The 16204-nt window shown below is 41.3% G+C and overlaps 1 protein-coding gene across 1 annotated transcript; it reads left to right on the top strand.

Moving 5' to 3' along the window:
• The first annotated feature begins 895 nt into the window (after positions 1-895).
• On the top strand, positions 896-9496 carry dhrs3b (dehydrogenase/reductase (SDR family) member 3b). The gene is made up of 6 exons (XM_069149690.1): positions 896-1594; positions 5927-6070; positions 6386-6505; positions 6965-7203; positions 8703-8828; positions 8933-9496. The coding sequence occupies exons 1-6, from the start codon at positions 1400-1402 to the stop codon at positions 9015-9017; spliced, it is 909 nt and encodes a 302-aa protein (XP_069005791.1). The 5' UTR covers positions 896-1399; the 3' UTR covers positions 9018-9496.
• Positions 9497-16204: the final 6708 nt, after the last annotated feature.

Here is a 16204-nt window from a genome sequence, read left to right as displayed (position 1 = left end):
TAAAATAACAAAGGAGTGGCTTCGGAACAACTCTGTGACCATAATTGACTGGCCCAGCCAGAGCCCTGACCTAAACCCAATTGAGCATCTCTGGAGAGACCTGAAAATGGCTGTCCACCAACGTTCACCATCCAACCTGACGGAACTGGAGAGGATCTGCAAGGAAGAATGGCAGAGGATCCCCAAATCCAGGTGTGAAAAGCTTGTTGCATCATTCCCAAGAAGACTCATGGCTGTACTAGCTCAAAAGGGTACTTCTACTCAATACTGAGCAAAGGGTCTGAATACTTATGACCATGTGATATTTCAGTTTTTCTTTTTTAATGAATTTGCACAAATTTCTACATTTCTGTTTTTTTCTGTCAAGATGGGGTGCTGAGTGTACATTAATGAGAAATAAAATGAACTTTTTTGATTTTAGCAAATGGCTGCAATGAAACAAAGAGTGAAAAATTTAAAGGGGTCTGAATACTTTCCGTACCCACTGTATCTATATATCTAGTGTATTTGTTTAATGCTTGTTTGCTTGCTTATTTATTTTGCATAATTAATTGGGGGCTGGCTTGAGGCTTATCTGAGGAAGAAAGAATACTTCAGTGTTGTTTTTGTATTGGCTGAAACCTGTGATTGCAACGTCATTGTTTTTCTGTCCGTTATATAATTAGGTTATAAGTTCTCGTCAGTGGAGTTATGAAGTTAAATTTGCCCCAAACTGAGATTGGGCACCCACCTGAGACGCAGTGGGACGACCACTGGGGGGGCCCTGCACCGCAGATTGAGAACCGCCGCTGTAACCACACGAAGGGGGTGGGGGAAGAGGCAAAGTACGCAAAACCAGTCAGGGCACACGGGCACTGGAGCAAAAATATTCATCCACACTTAACATGTCAATCAGGATTAATGCCCTTCCAAACCTCCCCCTTAGGTTCACCCAGGTCCTTTCACTGGCGGGTGAACCGGAGCTGGGGGAGAGGCGGTAATATATAAGGCAGGACGGGACAGCAACACAACACCAAAGCCCAGCGGTTTCAGAAGCGCATACCACGGAGCGTCGTGGGCTTGTGTTCACGTCTCTGCGTATCGGCCGGTGTTTGACATGCGTAATGACTGATCACTCACACATTTCGAGAGCGTAATGCATGTCGACTAAGATGTCAGAGCCCCCTTGAAGTCCCACAGCGCTGCTTTTTTTTTTCCCCCATATTTTTTTCGCCTGTGGATTACTCGTGCAACACTTTCTGAGGCTGCACATGATTTTTGTTTGCATGCGGGTAAACTTGCAGAAGCCGAGAAGTCGCCGTTGCTGCTCACCGTCGGAGGATATCAGTAGTGCACGTAAACGTGCCGCGTACACATTTATACCGACTCGTCGGCTGTCCGCGGGAGCACTTTTATCGAGATGGAGTTGAAGAGCGCGTGTCGTATGTTTCTTTTCCCGGTTCAAATGCTCTATTACATAGTCAGAGCAAGTTTGTTTTCGCTGCTGCCCAGCAGAAGGAAGGACCTGACCAAGGAGGTGGTGTTGATCACCGGTGGAGGACGAGGTATCGGGCGACACCTGGCCAAAGAGTTTGCCAAGCAGGGGGCCAGAAAGGTAATCGGGCAACTTGTTGCACCCACACGTCTCACATCTCCCTCCACTGTTTCCACAGACATTAGCTCATAAATGATGTTATTTTTTCCAAGTCATTTGTTTTGGCAGTCTTAATGCTGGTTGTTGGCTTACAAGTTTAGTGGAAAAACCTTCAGTTGTATAGCAGAGACAGATTGGATCGCGCGCGCGCGCGCGCACACACACACACACACACACACACACACACACACACACACACACACACACCCTCCTTCCTCCTCCTCCTGCTCCTGCTGCTGCTGCTTCAGGTAGCCTGGTCAGTCATGTCTCCCCTGCCTCAAGTGTATTGTCCCACTGTTCTCTGAAAGCAGGGATCATGACCCCCGAGTAGCCGAGTTGGACCATTGAGACCGGAGACTGCCCTCAATTTTAGTTCAAGTATTGCACAACAGCTGGGGTCAACCAGAGGGCAGGTCCTGACGGCATTTATGGCTTATTGATATGATTAAATGTGGTACTGAGCTGACATTCATTCTGAGGTCATTCTCACAAAGTGCATTATCCAAAGATTTAGGCTGTGATCAAGGTATTGGTGCATGTGTGCTCGCATTGTGTGTGTGTGTGTGTGTGTGTGTGTGTGTGTGTGTGTGTGTGTGTGTATTCTTGAATGTAGGTGGTGGAGGGTGTTCAAAAGCCTTACTAAAACTGCTTCAAAAACCATACACAGAACAACAGCTGTGGTATTACCTTGTTATAGTTTCTTGCTATTTCTAAATGGTCTTTGCTCTTTTGTAAAATCTGCCTACAGAACACAACACAACACAACACAACAAAATACCCAATAATGCTTTTAATAATAAATAATAGCCAGATTTTCTTTTTTTGTCAAGCATACTTTGGATGCCTTTTATGGAGTGTATTCAAAATAAACCCAACGCAAAAGAAACGGATTGTCTCATCTTGGCAATTCCAGCCTGGTACAGTTACAAAAATGCAGTGTCATAAGATTCTTCAGAGATAATACCTGCTAAAAAAATATATATAAAAGATTAAGCATTATTTCATTGAGCTACATGTGTAGTAGAATTGTCCATAACGTAACGAATGTTTTTGATTGTTCTTTAAAATAAAAAATCAGTTGTGGTTGACAACTTAATTTAAAGGTAAGGAGATTAGTATGTCGATGACATGAGCTGGAATAATTGATTGGATGCCGTGTTTGCATTTGTTATTTTAAGCCCTTAATTGAAAGTTAATATCCCCCCCCCCCCACCCACACACACACACACACTCCCTCACCCTCCTAACAAGGAGGGCCTGTAACACTCTGGTGACGACAGTCAGCCGCTCATCCTTGCAGGTTTACAGGCTCACCTCCGTTCGCAGCGTTCAGCTGTGGTGTTCCTACCACTCACCAGTGGGTGAACATTACACAGCTGAGCGCCTGATTAGTCGCTGGTGTCCCTTTAGCAGTGATGTGCGAACACAGAGTAGCTCTATTTCTGATCACCCCAGATGGATGTCATCATCACACATGGAAGAAAATGGTGTTAACTTCAACCCACATTGAGCAGCCTAGCTGAAAAATCTGCGGGTTGTAATTATCCGGACATGTGTGACACGGGTGCTGCGTCTCAGATGCTCTCTTAAGGCGCAATTGTAGCAGCTTGAAAACATTGCTAAAAGCTCAATGAAACACTAACTGCCTCCGTCTGTCTTTCAATGCCATCTCCTTGGGGAACGAGCAAGGAGAAACCGGTAGGTTTTAAAAGCTTTACTTTGCAGCTGCACAACAAAGGATGTCACAGGGCTTTTCAGCACCCCATTGTTGGGCATTATCAAGGTGTGAAGGCTCTGAAAACAACACCTGTGGTAATGTGTATGACAATTACTCCCTGCCTAAAGGGATGCTAAAAGGAAACAGGAGGGCAATTATGAATAGGGCCGACCTATATGAACTTGTTATCACCCCAGTTTGAGCCCCTTTGTGACTGGCAGCCGGAATTTCCTTTCCCCTCTGCTCAGGCTTTGGTGTTTTCACGGTGTGACGAAGGCCAACTTCAGTGTTCATAAAAGAATTCGCAGAGATGACGACCCGGAGACTCAGGAGGGGAGCCAGGTCTTGAAACAATAAACCAAACCAAAGTATTTTCAAAAAAGGCTTTTAATAGCACCGCGAGAGGACTTTCAGATCAATCTCGGTACATAGTTTTCAACTTTCATCACCACGTTTTTTCAAATCTGCTTGAAGTATTCCTCAGTAATCTCACGACAACACTTACCTTGGCAGAAAGCGTTTGCATTTTGTGTTACCATTACTTAAAGAGCTCTCTGCAAGGACGATGAATCAAAACCAAGTCACCAACAACAGGTTTGTATGGTTGTGCTTGTGTTGTGCTGGAGGCGGGAAGCACACCACTCCCAGCTGGGTATTGCCCTGCAACTGACCTTGCTGTCTCCGCAGTAATTAGACAGCGGCAGGCGACTGCCTCCTGAACTCCTGCTGCCCCCTCTGTGTGCCGCCTCTCTGCTGGCCCATACAATGGGTGTGAAAAGGAGGGTTCGCACCCACCCATACATCCAGACCTGAGATAGAGTATCACTGTAATGCAGCTGGAGCTTCTGGGGGCACAGACACTTACACCTCGGCCTGTATTGAGTGGCATCTGCAATACCTAGCTCTCAAAGTCTTGTTTCAAGTTTTGCAACATTAATTCGTTGATTAGGGAGCTTTTACTTACAGCATGTGTTGACATTAAGTCTTGTTAGGCAGGCCTAGTCGGAACAATCACCGGTGTATCACTGTCGGTGAACAGGGCTCGTGCGAGGTCAATTAGAAACTGTTATCTTACCGTTTCTATCCAGACAGCAATTTGGCCAGTGCTTGTTTGCTCTGAAGGTCCTGTGTGTTGTGATGGGTGATAAACTTAATGAATTAAATAACATTTTAACAGGAGAGCACAGTTTAAGTGCTGACTTTTAATGAGAACTGTCAGCTTTGTTTGTCTGGCTCGAATCCTATTAAAAGCTTTCAGTTATTTATCAAGGCCTGTCTGCCTTCACTGATTACTCAAATGGGCTTGCAAATGAAGCAAACAGAAAACCCAATCAAAAGCAAGTCAAACTGGGGCTACTCACAGAGGGAGGCAAACCCTGATCACATCCGAATCTGATAAAGAAATAAAGATGTTTCGGACTGTAATCTTTGATGTCCCTGAGAACTTTACAGTGTCAATAATTCTGTGTTTGGTCTTCTTCTGCTACTGTCAGTCCTTGTGTAATGAAGCCTTGCAAAAAAAAATAAAAAATTTAGAGCAAAATTGGAATTTGTAACAAATTTAAATTAACAGTGTATTTTCGACAAATGCTGAGTGAATTTTAAAAGATGATCACTGTCCCAAAGTGTCCCGTTCCTTTAAGATGACTGGTTTAATTTATGCAGAGGACACAGTATTCTACAAGCTCATATTATTTTCTATGTTTACGTAATCCTACATGTGTTTCATTGCATGTTTAACAGTTGGATATCGAAGAATGATAAATCGATGTGAATCCATCGTGCCTTCTGACTGAATGGATGTTTACACATAAACATTGGAGTAAAACAATTGGACCGATAGGCTGAAATATGGGCTAAGTAACAGACAGGCCGTCTTTTTGTGTGCACGCACACTCACACACAGACACAGTCCCTGACTCCGAGATACACAAGATCACTTTCCAGAGGACTTTTTGCTCAAATATTAACCTTGGTCACGGGCGACCAGCCAAATCCCACACTGGCGTCCGCAGTACTTCACACACGCACTGTTTTCAGACTCCCTGACCAGAAATGACAGGGCTCATCTGCCCAACAGGCCGTGTAATCTCTTTGAGAATTTGTGTTTGAGAGATGAGGAAGGCTCACCCCCTGATTTCATTACCTTTCCCTGACCCCAAAGACTGACAGATCTAATTGCCCAATCACTAGTCCCCCACCTCCATCCAACCCCATGTTCCAGGCTCAAATGACCAGCCTTCATTTAGTCTCCGGGTGGATGAGACAATTCATTCACACAGTAACCCCAAGCCTTTAATCTTGCTCGAAAACTATTTGTTGAAGTGAAAATGGCCTCTCTGTTCCCTGAATGAAAAGACCATTGCTGCTCAAAGATCTCCACAGTTCCACCAGGTCTTGTTGCCAGAAAAATTGTTCAAAAGATACGTCATGTTTTGTTAAAAATGGACTGTAATCAAACCCTTTTTGTTCCAATTATAAGCAATACTTCACTTAATATGCTTCTGATCTACTCTGTCTCAATGCAGGACATTTTTCTGTTGTTTCTAGCCTTTAAAAATGTAATTCTTTTCTAGGTGATCTTGTGGGGAAGAACAGAAAAGTGCCTCAAAGACACAGCAGAAGAAATCTCCCTCTCTGGAACAGAGTGTCATTACTTCCTGTGTGATGTGGCCAATCGGGAGGAAGTTTATAAGCAAGCCAAGGTGGTTAGAGAAAAGGTACGGCAGTTTAATATATATAAAGATAGTTCTACTCGTGCAAGGAGAAATGTATTTTGCACACGGTGAAAAGCATCATACAATATTTCCCTTCGACGCCTCTCTGTTTTCGTCTGTATTCACTCTGAGCTGCTTCCATCTGGTGTATAGATTACACTTCATCTGAAATATCTGAATATGAGCAGGGAGTGCTGCTGACAGCTCTGGTGCTGCACAACTATATCATGACAGGGAAGCAGACAGAAAATGCTTGAGATTGTTTCACAGTGGTCTTTTTTTTTTTTTTCTCATTATTGTTGCACTCTTTAATCTCAGGTGGGAGATGTTACGATATTAGTGAACAACGCAGCTGTTGTCCACGGTAAAAGTCTGATGGACAGCGACGACGACGCCCTCCTGAAATCCCAACACATCAACACCATGGGACAGTTCTGGGTAAGATGTGTGTAAATAAAGCAGAGCCTGCAGACATGGGGAAATTCCTCCTTGCAGATTATCCTCATCACGTTCATATTTTGATTATAGCATGACAGTCTATGCAGTAGGCACCCCCCGACGTGTCAATCACGACTGCTATCATGGTAGGTTAAGTGGGGTATTTCCAAATTGCCTCTCAGCTCCTGAGACATCAATTTTTTTTATTTTTTAACTCTTGGCATTTTTTTTATTTTGAATAGAGATCAAAAGACTATGTCATACACAGACAGAAATGCAATTATCAACTAAATGGAAAAGGAAATGTAAAATGCGGTTACAGTGCGAGTCTGTTTCTCTTGTCTGTCCTGCATTTTACTCTGCTAAATATATTTCACCTTCCATTTCTACTCCGCCTTCCATCTTATCTTTATTCTCACCTTCATTCTTTTTTTCTTTTTTTTTCTTTCCTCACCTTAGACAACAAAAGCCTTCCTACCTCGAATGCTGGAGCTGCAGCATGGCCACGTAGTGTGCATTAACTCCATCCTGTCCCAGTCTGCCATCCCGGGGGCCATAGACTACTGCACCTCCAAGGCCTCCTCACTGGCCTTCATGGAGAGCCTGACGCTGGGCCTGCTGGACTGTCCCGGCGTCGGCTGCACCACCGTGCTGCCCTTTCACACAAATACAGAGATGTTCCAGGGCATGAGAGTCAGGTGAGAGGACGTCTGAACGTAGGAAGGTGGAACACTTATTCCCAGTTCTTTGTTTTTCATGTTACTTAACTAGAGATTTTTTTTTTATTATTTTTAGCGATGCCAACAGTGCATTTCTAACGATGTTAAATGTTGGTCCTTTAGTCAGTCAGTTCACCACTTTTCTGACTGGAATATCTCAACAACCGTTGGCTGGATTTCCATATATTGAACATTCATGTTCCCTACAGATCCCCTGACCTTCTCTCCAGCACCGCTGTGAGATTGACATTTTGTGATTCAGAGAGAAATATCTTGACAACTCTTAGATGGATTGCTTTAAATGTGTTGCAGACATTCAAGGGCCGGAGAGGAAAAATTCTAATGAGTTTCGTGATCCTCTTACTTTTCATCCAGAGTCACCAGCAGGTCAAATAGGCAAAAAATGGAATTGGTGGAGCGGCACAAATTTGAACAGAAAATGTATCATATGAACTGTCAGCCCCTGATTTTATTTTTCCTGTAATGAGCACCATTGTAGATGACATTAAAAGACTCGCAGTGCAATCCTAACTGTGAGTTTATGACGTTTCTGCTCACACGTCAGGCTCTTTGCAGATATTCCACCATAGGAATGTTTGTTGTTACTTGTTTTCTTAGTCAAGTTTTCCCTCATTTTAACAGTTTCACACACTTTAAAAGGAATCTGCATGTAACCCGTTCTTTAAATCATTCATTGGTTCGTTCATCGGTTACCCCCCCCAGTGGCATTCTTCTTGCGTTTAGAGCATGGACTATAAATAGAAGTGGTCATAGTTTCTGGGTCTGAAAATGAGGCCGATGAAGAAGTGCCTTAAGCTGCAATACCACCGAGTGCCACTAGAGCTCGGCTCCAAAAAGCCTCCGGCTCCATAGACTCCCATTCAACTTCTGTCATAAAATTCAAAGTCAATACATTTTGTTCCACAAATTATTTTGGTTTTGCTAGATAAGGTCACTTCTTATGCATTTTCTGGTGGTCCATGTGAACATAATCCAGTCATTAATTAGAAAATAAGACTCAAAATGCAGTGTTTTTGGGGGCGTGTCTGTTTGATTGACACGCCTGTGGTGGAGTCAGGTTAAGGCTATCTGTGGGCGGGATGTAGTATCTGAACTAGCAAGATGGCGCCGACCAAAATCCAAACTGCAGGCTTTATAATGGCCGTTCACAAACCAATGGGTGACGCTTGGTTTAGAGATTACGCAGAACGTTGATGCACTGAACCTTTGTAAAAAAGGTGTAAAGTGCTCTGCATATTTCACACTGAATGTTCTTGCTCAAGTGTATGGTTCCGTCAAAGCTTGTGTAATGGTGCGGGTGTGTCAAAAACATGCAGTGTACAATTTGGCTAGCCAGCAGTGTAATTTCAAATTCAGTTGTGCTCTAGTGTATGTTAGCAGAAGCAGATAAAAAAAAGAAAAAAGAACTCTTGTTCTTCAGTGTGTCACAATGATCACCCCTATATTTTCCTCTGTAGATTTCCCCAGCTCTTCCCACCTCTCAAACCTGAGGTCGTTGCCCAGAGGACGGTCGATGCAGTCAGAACTGACAAGGCCTTCCTCTACCTGCCTTGGACAATGCACGCCCTTGTCATTCTTAAAAGGTAAAAAGTTCTCATTTGACATTTTAATTTATTCTGTTTTGTTCTCAGTGCTGTAATTTATGCTGAATGCTTAACATTCTCTCACCGGTTTCTGCATTCTCTAGCTTCATGCCACAAGTTGCACTTGAAGAAATCCACAAGTTTTCTGGGAGTTATACCTGCATGAACACGTTCAAAGGGAGGACATGAACCTGGATTGCGCACGATATGAGAGCGACCTCAACAGCTCTTTGGTGTAATGAAGGGAAAATGGACCTTAAGACATCTGAAAGTGGAGGAAGCCCCGTGATAGTGTGAAGACAAATACTTAGGGGACATGCGAGGGTGTCGCTTCTGCAGGTAGAATTAACTGATAAACTGCACGATACACCCTGGCCCTGTGTGTGCGTGTGTGTGCGTGTGTGCGTGCGTGTGCGTGTGTGTGTGCGTGTGTGTGTGTGTGTGCACGTGTGTGTGTGTGTGTGTGTGCGTATGTCTACGGTATAAAGGACTGAATGCCAATCTCACTTTGAACAGAAGCCATGCATAGGTCTGTACCAGTAGTTATTCCGGAAGTTTTTTTTTTTTTTTTTTGTGACTCTTGTTTTAGTCTGTTTTTACAATTCATTTTTATTCTCCTTTTAACGTGTCTTTGAATCCAAACAAGGTAATAAAGTGGAGTTTTAGAATTGCGCTGTCTCTCTTTGTGCATGATGAAAATAGAAAAAGTGAACACTTGGGAGGTACATGTTGTTTTGTGTCTGCGTTTTGACTCCCATGACAGCGTGATAACACCTTTGATATATGCCAAGCATGAGATCAGTGACTGTGACAGACGATGTTGTCAAAACATAAAACGCGCTCCTAGGGGCATGTGGAGCACATTCTTGTTTGTTCTCGCTGCCAGAAAATGTTGCTGGGGGGATAGTGTAATTCTCAATAAGCATAATGAACTCAAAACAAATCAGTCAGGCCCTCCTCATGCGTGCAGAGAGGTCTTAACCACATTTAAAGGACATGAACAGGGACAGAGACTGTTTTGTATTTGACACCCGGCAGTCTACTTAAGCCCTTAAATATTAGGACAAAAGGTTTTGTTTTTTTATTGTCTGTTATGCAAGTGATAATATATCGAGCTTGATTTTGTGAGCTTGGCTCACATTCATACATTTTTTTAGATGTCCTCAATCGCAACACGTCTATGTTAGCAGATTTTATAAATATGATTTGAATTAGCAAAACCCGAGAGGAATATAGCACAAAGAAAAGGACATAATGAGGCCCCCTTGCCTCATTGCTGCAGCTTAAAGGATGGGAGCTGTGTCAAAAAGACAATAGATGAAATTCATCAATGCCAGACTTTTACAATTACCTTTTGTTTTGAGGATATTGTTATAAGAAATAGAAGAACCGGATAATAAAACTGGGGAGAGTCTTGCAACCTTACAATCTGGTGTAATGCCAAAATGTGTACTACACCAGTCAGTCCGCTATTCGATACAGTGGCAGTGTCATGTTTTGCCTCATTTAAGCATGAAAACCTAAGGTGCTCCAGGTCTAGGTTAGGATTAGCAAAAAACTGTGGTTTAGGTAAAATAAGTACTTTTATGTCAGTAATGTTTCGCACGTCACTAAGTATAATCAATATACGTTAAATATGTTACGTTATGTATGTAACTTACATGAAATCCACATTGATTTTTTTTCTTGAGGACTCGAACGACAGTTTACCAGATCAATGTCTTGTTCCATCCAACCACCCCCAACTTCCTTCCCGTACGAACTTCGTCACTCTTTGTACTTTTCCAGATGACTTTCCTCTTTGCATCTATATGTGTACTTTTCATGTCTCGGCAAGGCTAAACGTGACCCCCAAAAAAAAGTCTGTATCCGCTGTAAATTTGCGAAAAGCTTCTGATTTAATACTGCAGTAGCTGAGAAGCACTTACGGCCCGGTAAATGAAAGGTCTCTATCGGTAAACTACTTACCTTCAGTATATTAAAGAACTACTTTAGCATGTTGGGAAATGTGCTGATTAGCTTTCTTGCCTATAGAAGAGAATATCAATACCACTCATGTTTGAACAATGGATGTGAAGCTACAGCCAGCAGCTGATTAGCTGAGCTTTGTGTGGGGGTGAAGGGGTGTGTGTGAGGGGAGGGGGGGGTGTTACCCCGGCTTTGTCCAATGGTTAAAAAAAAAATCTGTTTACCGAAAGTGGTATTGATCTCCTCATCTAACTCTCGGCAAGACGGGCTGAAATGAGCATATTGTATTTCTTAAAACATTTAACTTTTCCTTTAACTGAATTAGCAAACAACAGCTATACAAACACTTAGCTGTGCTGGCACAAATGTTGGGGGAAAGAGTGCAGAACTACGTCCCATTTTGGCACCTGAATATCTCTTTTCCGCTCTTTCAGTACGTAACAATTCAGACATGTTGACAGTCAGTGTATTAATGGAGAATAAGAAGGCTAACTTTAAAAGTTATCACCTTTTTATTAATATGATATACTGTAATTGGAATTAAATTAGTTGGGGTTGTACGTGGAGGCCATTTTTTCAAACCAACATTAAGAACCAAGCCTAAAAAGAAGCAAACTTCAAGATATACTGCCCCACAAAACAAACAGTTCCACAAGGAATCTCGAGCAGCAGTAAAAAAGATAATAAGGTCAAAAAAGGATTTGCATTTTTTCACATCACAGATGGTAGATTGTAAATCTGCACTTGTTAATGTTTAATGAGATGAAACTGAAACGTGACCTCACAAAGGTTTATCACAATAAAAGAAAAGGGGGGTGTAGTGAAAAGGAAAATACCATCTTCAGCTGCACTTTTCTTGACCTCATTTAGAGCCTGTGTTGGGATTTTTTTTTTTAATGTTTTGAACAGATAAACCCTCTACAAACATCTAAAACTATACAGCATGATTAATGTTAGGATTACCACACACTTTACATGATTACTGCTTCGTATAATCTTGAATTCTGTAAAATTATCTCCTGTCTCTGCTAAAAAGTCTCAGCATGCTCTTTTATACCACTTAAAAAGGCAATTAGGGTTATTTAACCAAAACAGTGCTTTCCTTTTATACATTAAATAGACATTTTGTTCAGCGCTTTGACTTGTCATGAAAACACATATAAGTGGTGCTTTATCTATGAATCTGAGACAGGCCTTGTTAATTTCCTTCTTTATGTTTGTTTACCTATTCTGATTGCTCTCCCTGAGTAACTAATTAATTTAGATCAGAGCAAAGAGCAATGTTCAGTGATAATGTAACAAAGCTTATTTTTGTGCTTATTCAGAGGCCATGCTGTTTCCTTTCCTTGCTGTGAGGTGGATTGTAAAGCCAATACTCTTAAGACAGAACAGAAAATGTTCGGCATTGACTGTGGTCTTTGGGTTCTGCAAAACAAACATACAAGAGCGTACAAAGAACTTTACCCTCGCTGCTTTGGCAGCAATACTTTAACCCCTGGTAATATACACATGAAGGGATATGAAGATCACAGATCCAGAGTCACAGAGAGACACCCCGTATCTGAGCACAAGTCAAAGCAACTTCACACAACCAAAGGCAAACCCATGAGAGTGGCCGTAAAAGCTGGGATAGTGCCTGGCCTTTGGCTGCCAGACAAGGCTCATAAACATTCATTTGAATCCCAGCGAACCATAAATGCCCTCCTGCGCACTCACGATAGGGCCGCACATTGTGATCAGTAGGTGACCCACACTGGGTAGGGAGGGGGACGGGCACTGCCGAGAGAGAAGCCGAGCCTCCTTCGAGGGCCTGTTTCTCATTCTCTTAGCGTGCTGTTGCGAAAGCAGAGGGAGAAGAAGCATGTTGGGATAGAACTAGGTCGAGGAGGCATGTAGTGCACGTATGCTGGATAAGGAGGGCTAAAATGGTTGGAAGTCTCTTGGGGCAGGTTCAGAGCAAGGTTAGCCAAATACTGAATAAATCAAAGAGGGGCTTGGAAAGCCTTTTCCTTGTTGAAGGTGTTCAGCTCCAGGGTGACTGACCAAGCGCAGGTGGAAGCAGAGGACTTAAGGTTTAGTCATATGGGAAGCAGTCTGAGCATGTAGCTGTCTCAGCTGTGACCACATTCCCATGTGTCCTTTTCTGAACATTTCATTTTTATTTAGGATCACACTGTGGTCTTAAAAGATGTGAACTCGTATTTTTCCACTATCCCTGTATGTTTCATTTGAAAAGACCAAGCAGTGAACTGACCTTTGATACTGACCACAAATATGTTTGTGCAACTTTGTCTTAAATGTTTATTCGTCATCACAACCCCTTGGTGGACCTTTGTTACTGAACGCCCCAGAATTTCCCCCGTCTATACTTTAAAAGAGAGCAACAAGACTGAGAGTATTTTCCTAGTATGCTGTCCAAGCATTTGTAATCCCAACACAGGGGCTTGGAGAGTCAGCCTCCAATGATCCATTAAATATATTAAAGGCGCCCGGATCTGGAGTCCATTTGGCTTGTTGTGCAGTGATGCTGAACGCATGTAAAACCTCAGCCGGTGTAGGATTCTGTTGTTATTTACATCACATACACTTACGTATTCTGTGACTCTGAGTTTCCTGGCAGATGGTTCACTGTGACTTTGAAGCTTAATATGGCTCTGCTGGATATGATAGATGTGTTTCCAAAACATTTTATACCCATTTTCTCCTCTCATCTTTTTAACTTCTCTAAAATATAGAGAATGTTTGCTGACTACTAGACTACTTTTCCTTTGAAAATGCCACACATCCTGTCAATTTTGTAGAACCAGTCATAATGCAGATGTACCTTGCTTTGCACCAAGACACTCAAGATAAGTGCTATCAGATATGTGAGCAGTGGACTATTACTGTTATAAACCCCATAGGTCTGTCTGCTTTAGGGACATGGCCTGAAGTGAATAGCTGAATTAGCCTGGAGCCAGGAGCAAGAAGAAGTTGTGGAGTTCAACACGTTGTTATTTGTTACAGGACCTTATCTGCTTCCTCTGAACAATTGCTGTTAGCCCTCTAGCCAGTTTGTTGCTGGGTTCATCCATCACCGGGTAGGTAGTATGATAAAAAGGCTCAGCCCTAACCCACAGCAAGGGGCCAGGCATGACGCCTCAGTTGACCTGTCAAACTGTAAGAGTTATTATACACTGTGGTGTTAAAGGTTAAAGTGAGCAGCAAGCTCAGAGGGTGTCAGTCCTCAAACTCACACACACACACACACACACACACACACACACACACACACACACACACACACACACACACACACACACACACACACACACAGCACTCTTAGCCACAAATCTAGGATGACTGAATAAATTGTGAAATCAAGGCCATAACCATTGGTGGGGGAATATATATATATATATATATATATATGAATATAAAGAGTATCGTGTGTCTTCCAAAAAGTAATGCAATAGAATGTCATCAAATACTGATAATGATACAAAATGTGCTACTGTAGCATGTGGTCCAAAATTTGATAAAAGTGTCATACATGTCATCCAAAGTTTGATAAAAAAAATATCAAATCATATTGTCATCCAAATTTTTTTTATCAAAATGTCATACAGTAGCATATCATCCAAATTTTTTAAAAGATGTCATACTATGTAGCATGTCGTCCAAAATGGGAGCAAAAGTCATACTATAATATGTCGTCCAAAATGTAATATGAATGTCATATTATTGCATGTCATCCAAATTTTGTCAAAAATATGAAACTATAACATGTCGTCCAGAATATCATAAAAATGTTATACTATAGAATGTCATAAACATTTTCAGAAAAATGTCATATTGTAGGAAGTCGTCCTGAATATTTTTTAAAAAGTCATACAATACCATGTCGTCCAAAATGTGGAAAAAAAAAAAGTCATACCATAGCATGTCATCCCAAACATGAAAAAAAAAAGTTGTACTATCACAGCCATAGTGTTGCAGTGGTGAGTGCTGCCGCCTCAGTCAAAAGGTCATAGGTTCAATTCCCACGTTAAACATTCATGTCAGGTCAAAAAAAAAAATTCTATGGGTGGCATTTAGTAAAAAAAAATCTTACTATGGGAAGTCGTCCAAAATATTTAAAAAAAAGTCATAGAATAGTATGTAGACCTAAATGTAAAATAATAGTCATGCTATAATATGTCATCCAAAATATGAAAAAAGTCATACTATAGCATGTCGTCTAAAATATGATAAAAAAAAAAAAAGTCATACTATAGCATGTCGTCTAAAATATGATAAAAAAGTCATACTATAGCATGTCTTCCAAAATCTGAAAAACAGTCCCAACCCTAACCCTAACCCTGCAGATTTTGGTGGTAGTAACAAATATTCAAACTAGAACTTTGAAGGCCGAAGTGGAGAAGTGTTTCATGTAAACAGCAGTTGAACTTATCGTCCAAAAAGTGATAAAAAAAAAATAAGTCATACTATAGCATGTCTGAAATGTCATACTTTAGGAATATGCAAATTCCACATTGAAGGCTCCAGGGGGGGTATTGAACCCAGGACCTTTAGACTGTGAGACAACAATGCTGACAAATGCACCATTGTGGTGCCCACCATAATTTGAACGGAAGTCATACTTATATCATGTCATCAGAAATAGCACAAACAAGTCATACTTCTTTAATGTCATCCAAACTGTGAAAAATAGTCACACTATAGCATGTCGTCCAAAATATGAAAAAAAGTCATACTATAGCATGTCGTCCAAATTATTATAAAAAAAGTCATATTTTGGACGACATGCTATAAGTATGACTTTTATTCAAGTTATGGAAGCCAACACAGTGGTGCAGCTGTCAGCGTTGTCATCTCACAGTCTAAAGGTCTGGGGTTTGATTCCCGCCTGGTATTTTCTATGTGGAATTTGCATGTATCCTGCAAAAGTACATGCATGAGTTAGTCATCCATATTTTACTTTTAGGTTATTACTTTTATTACAGGAACATGCAAAAATCATACTATAATATGTCGCCCAAAATTTTAACAAAAAGTCATACTATAGCATGTCGTCACAAATATTTAGTCATACTATAGTATGTCGTGCAAAATTTTGTAAAAATGTCATACTTAATATGACAATCAATAGGATGTGGCCCAAATTTGGAAACAAATTCTACACTTAGCATGTTCTCCAAAATGTCGTTAAAACGTCATGGTTTTGTATGTCGTCCAAAATGTCTTAAAAACGTCACAGTAAAGTATGTTCTCCAAAATGTCATACTGAAGTATTCTGTCCAATACATCATGAAAATGTGATACCCAAGTATATTCTCCAAAATGTGATAACAATGTCATAATAGCATATATTGTGTTGTGTGTGAACAAAGTAAACACAGAAATCAGAATAAAAAAAACCCATTTTA

The sequence above is a fragment of the Embiotoca jacksoni genome, unplaced genomic scaffold, assembly GCF_022577435.1.
Source record: "Embiotoca jacksoni isolate LCO1_2020_lvr unplaced genomic scaffold, fEmbJac1.0.p SCAF_1, whole genome shotgun sequence".
NCBI classification, from domain to species: Eukaryota; Metazoa; Chordata; class Actinopteri; family Embiotocidae; genus Embiotoca; species Embiotoca jacksoni.
The sequence above is the reverse complement of the archived record's forward strand: the minus strand, read 5'-3'. Positions and strand labels throughout refer to the sequence as shown.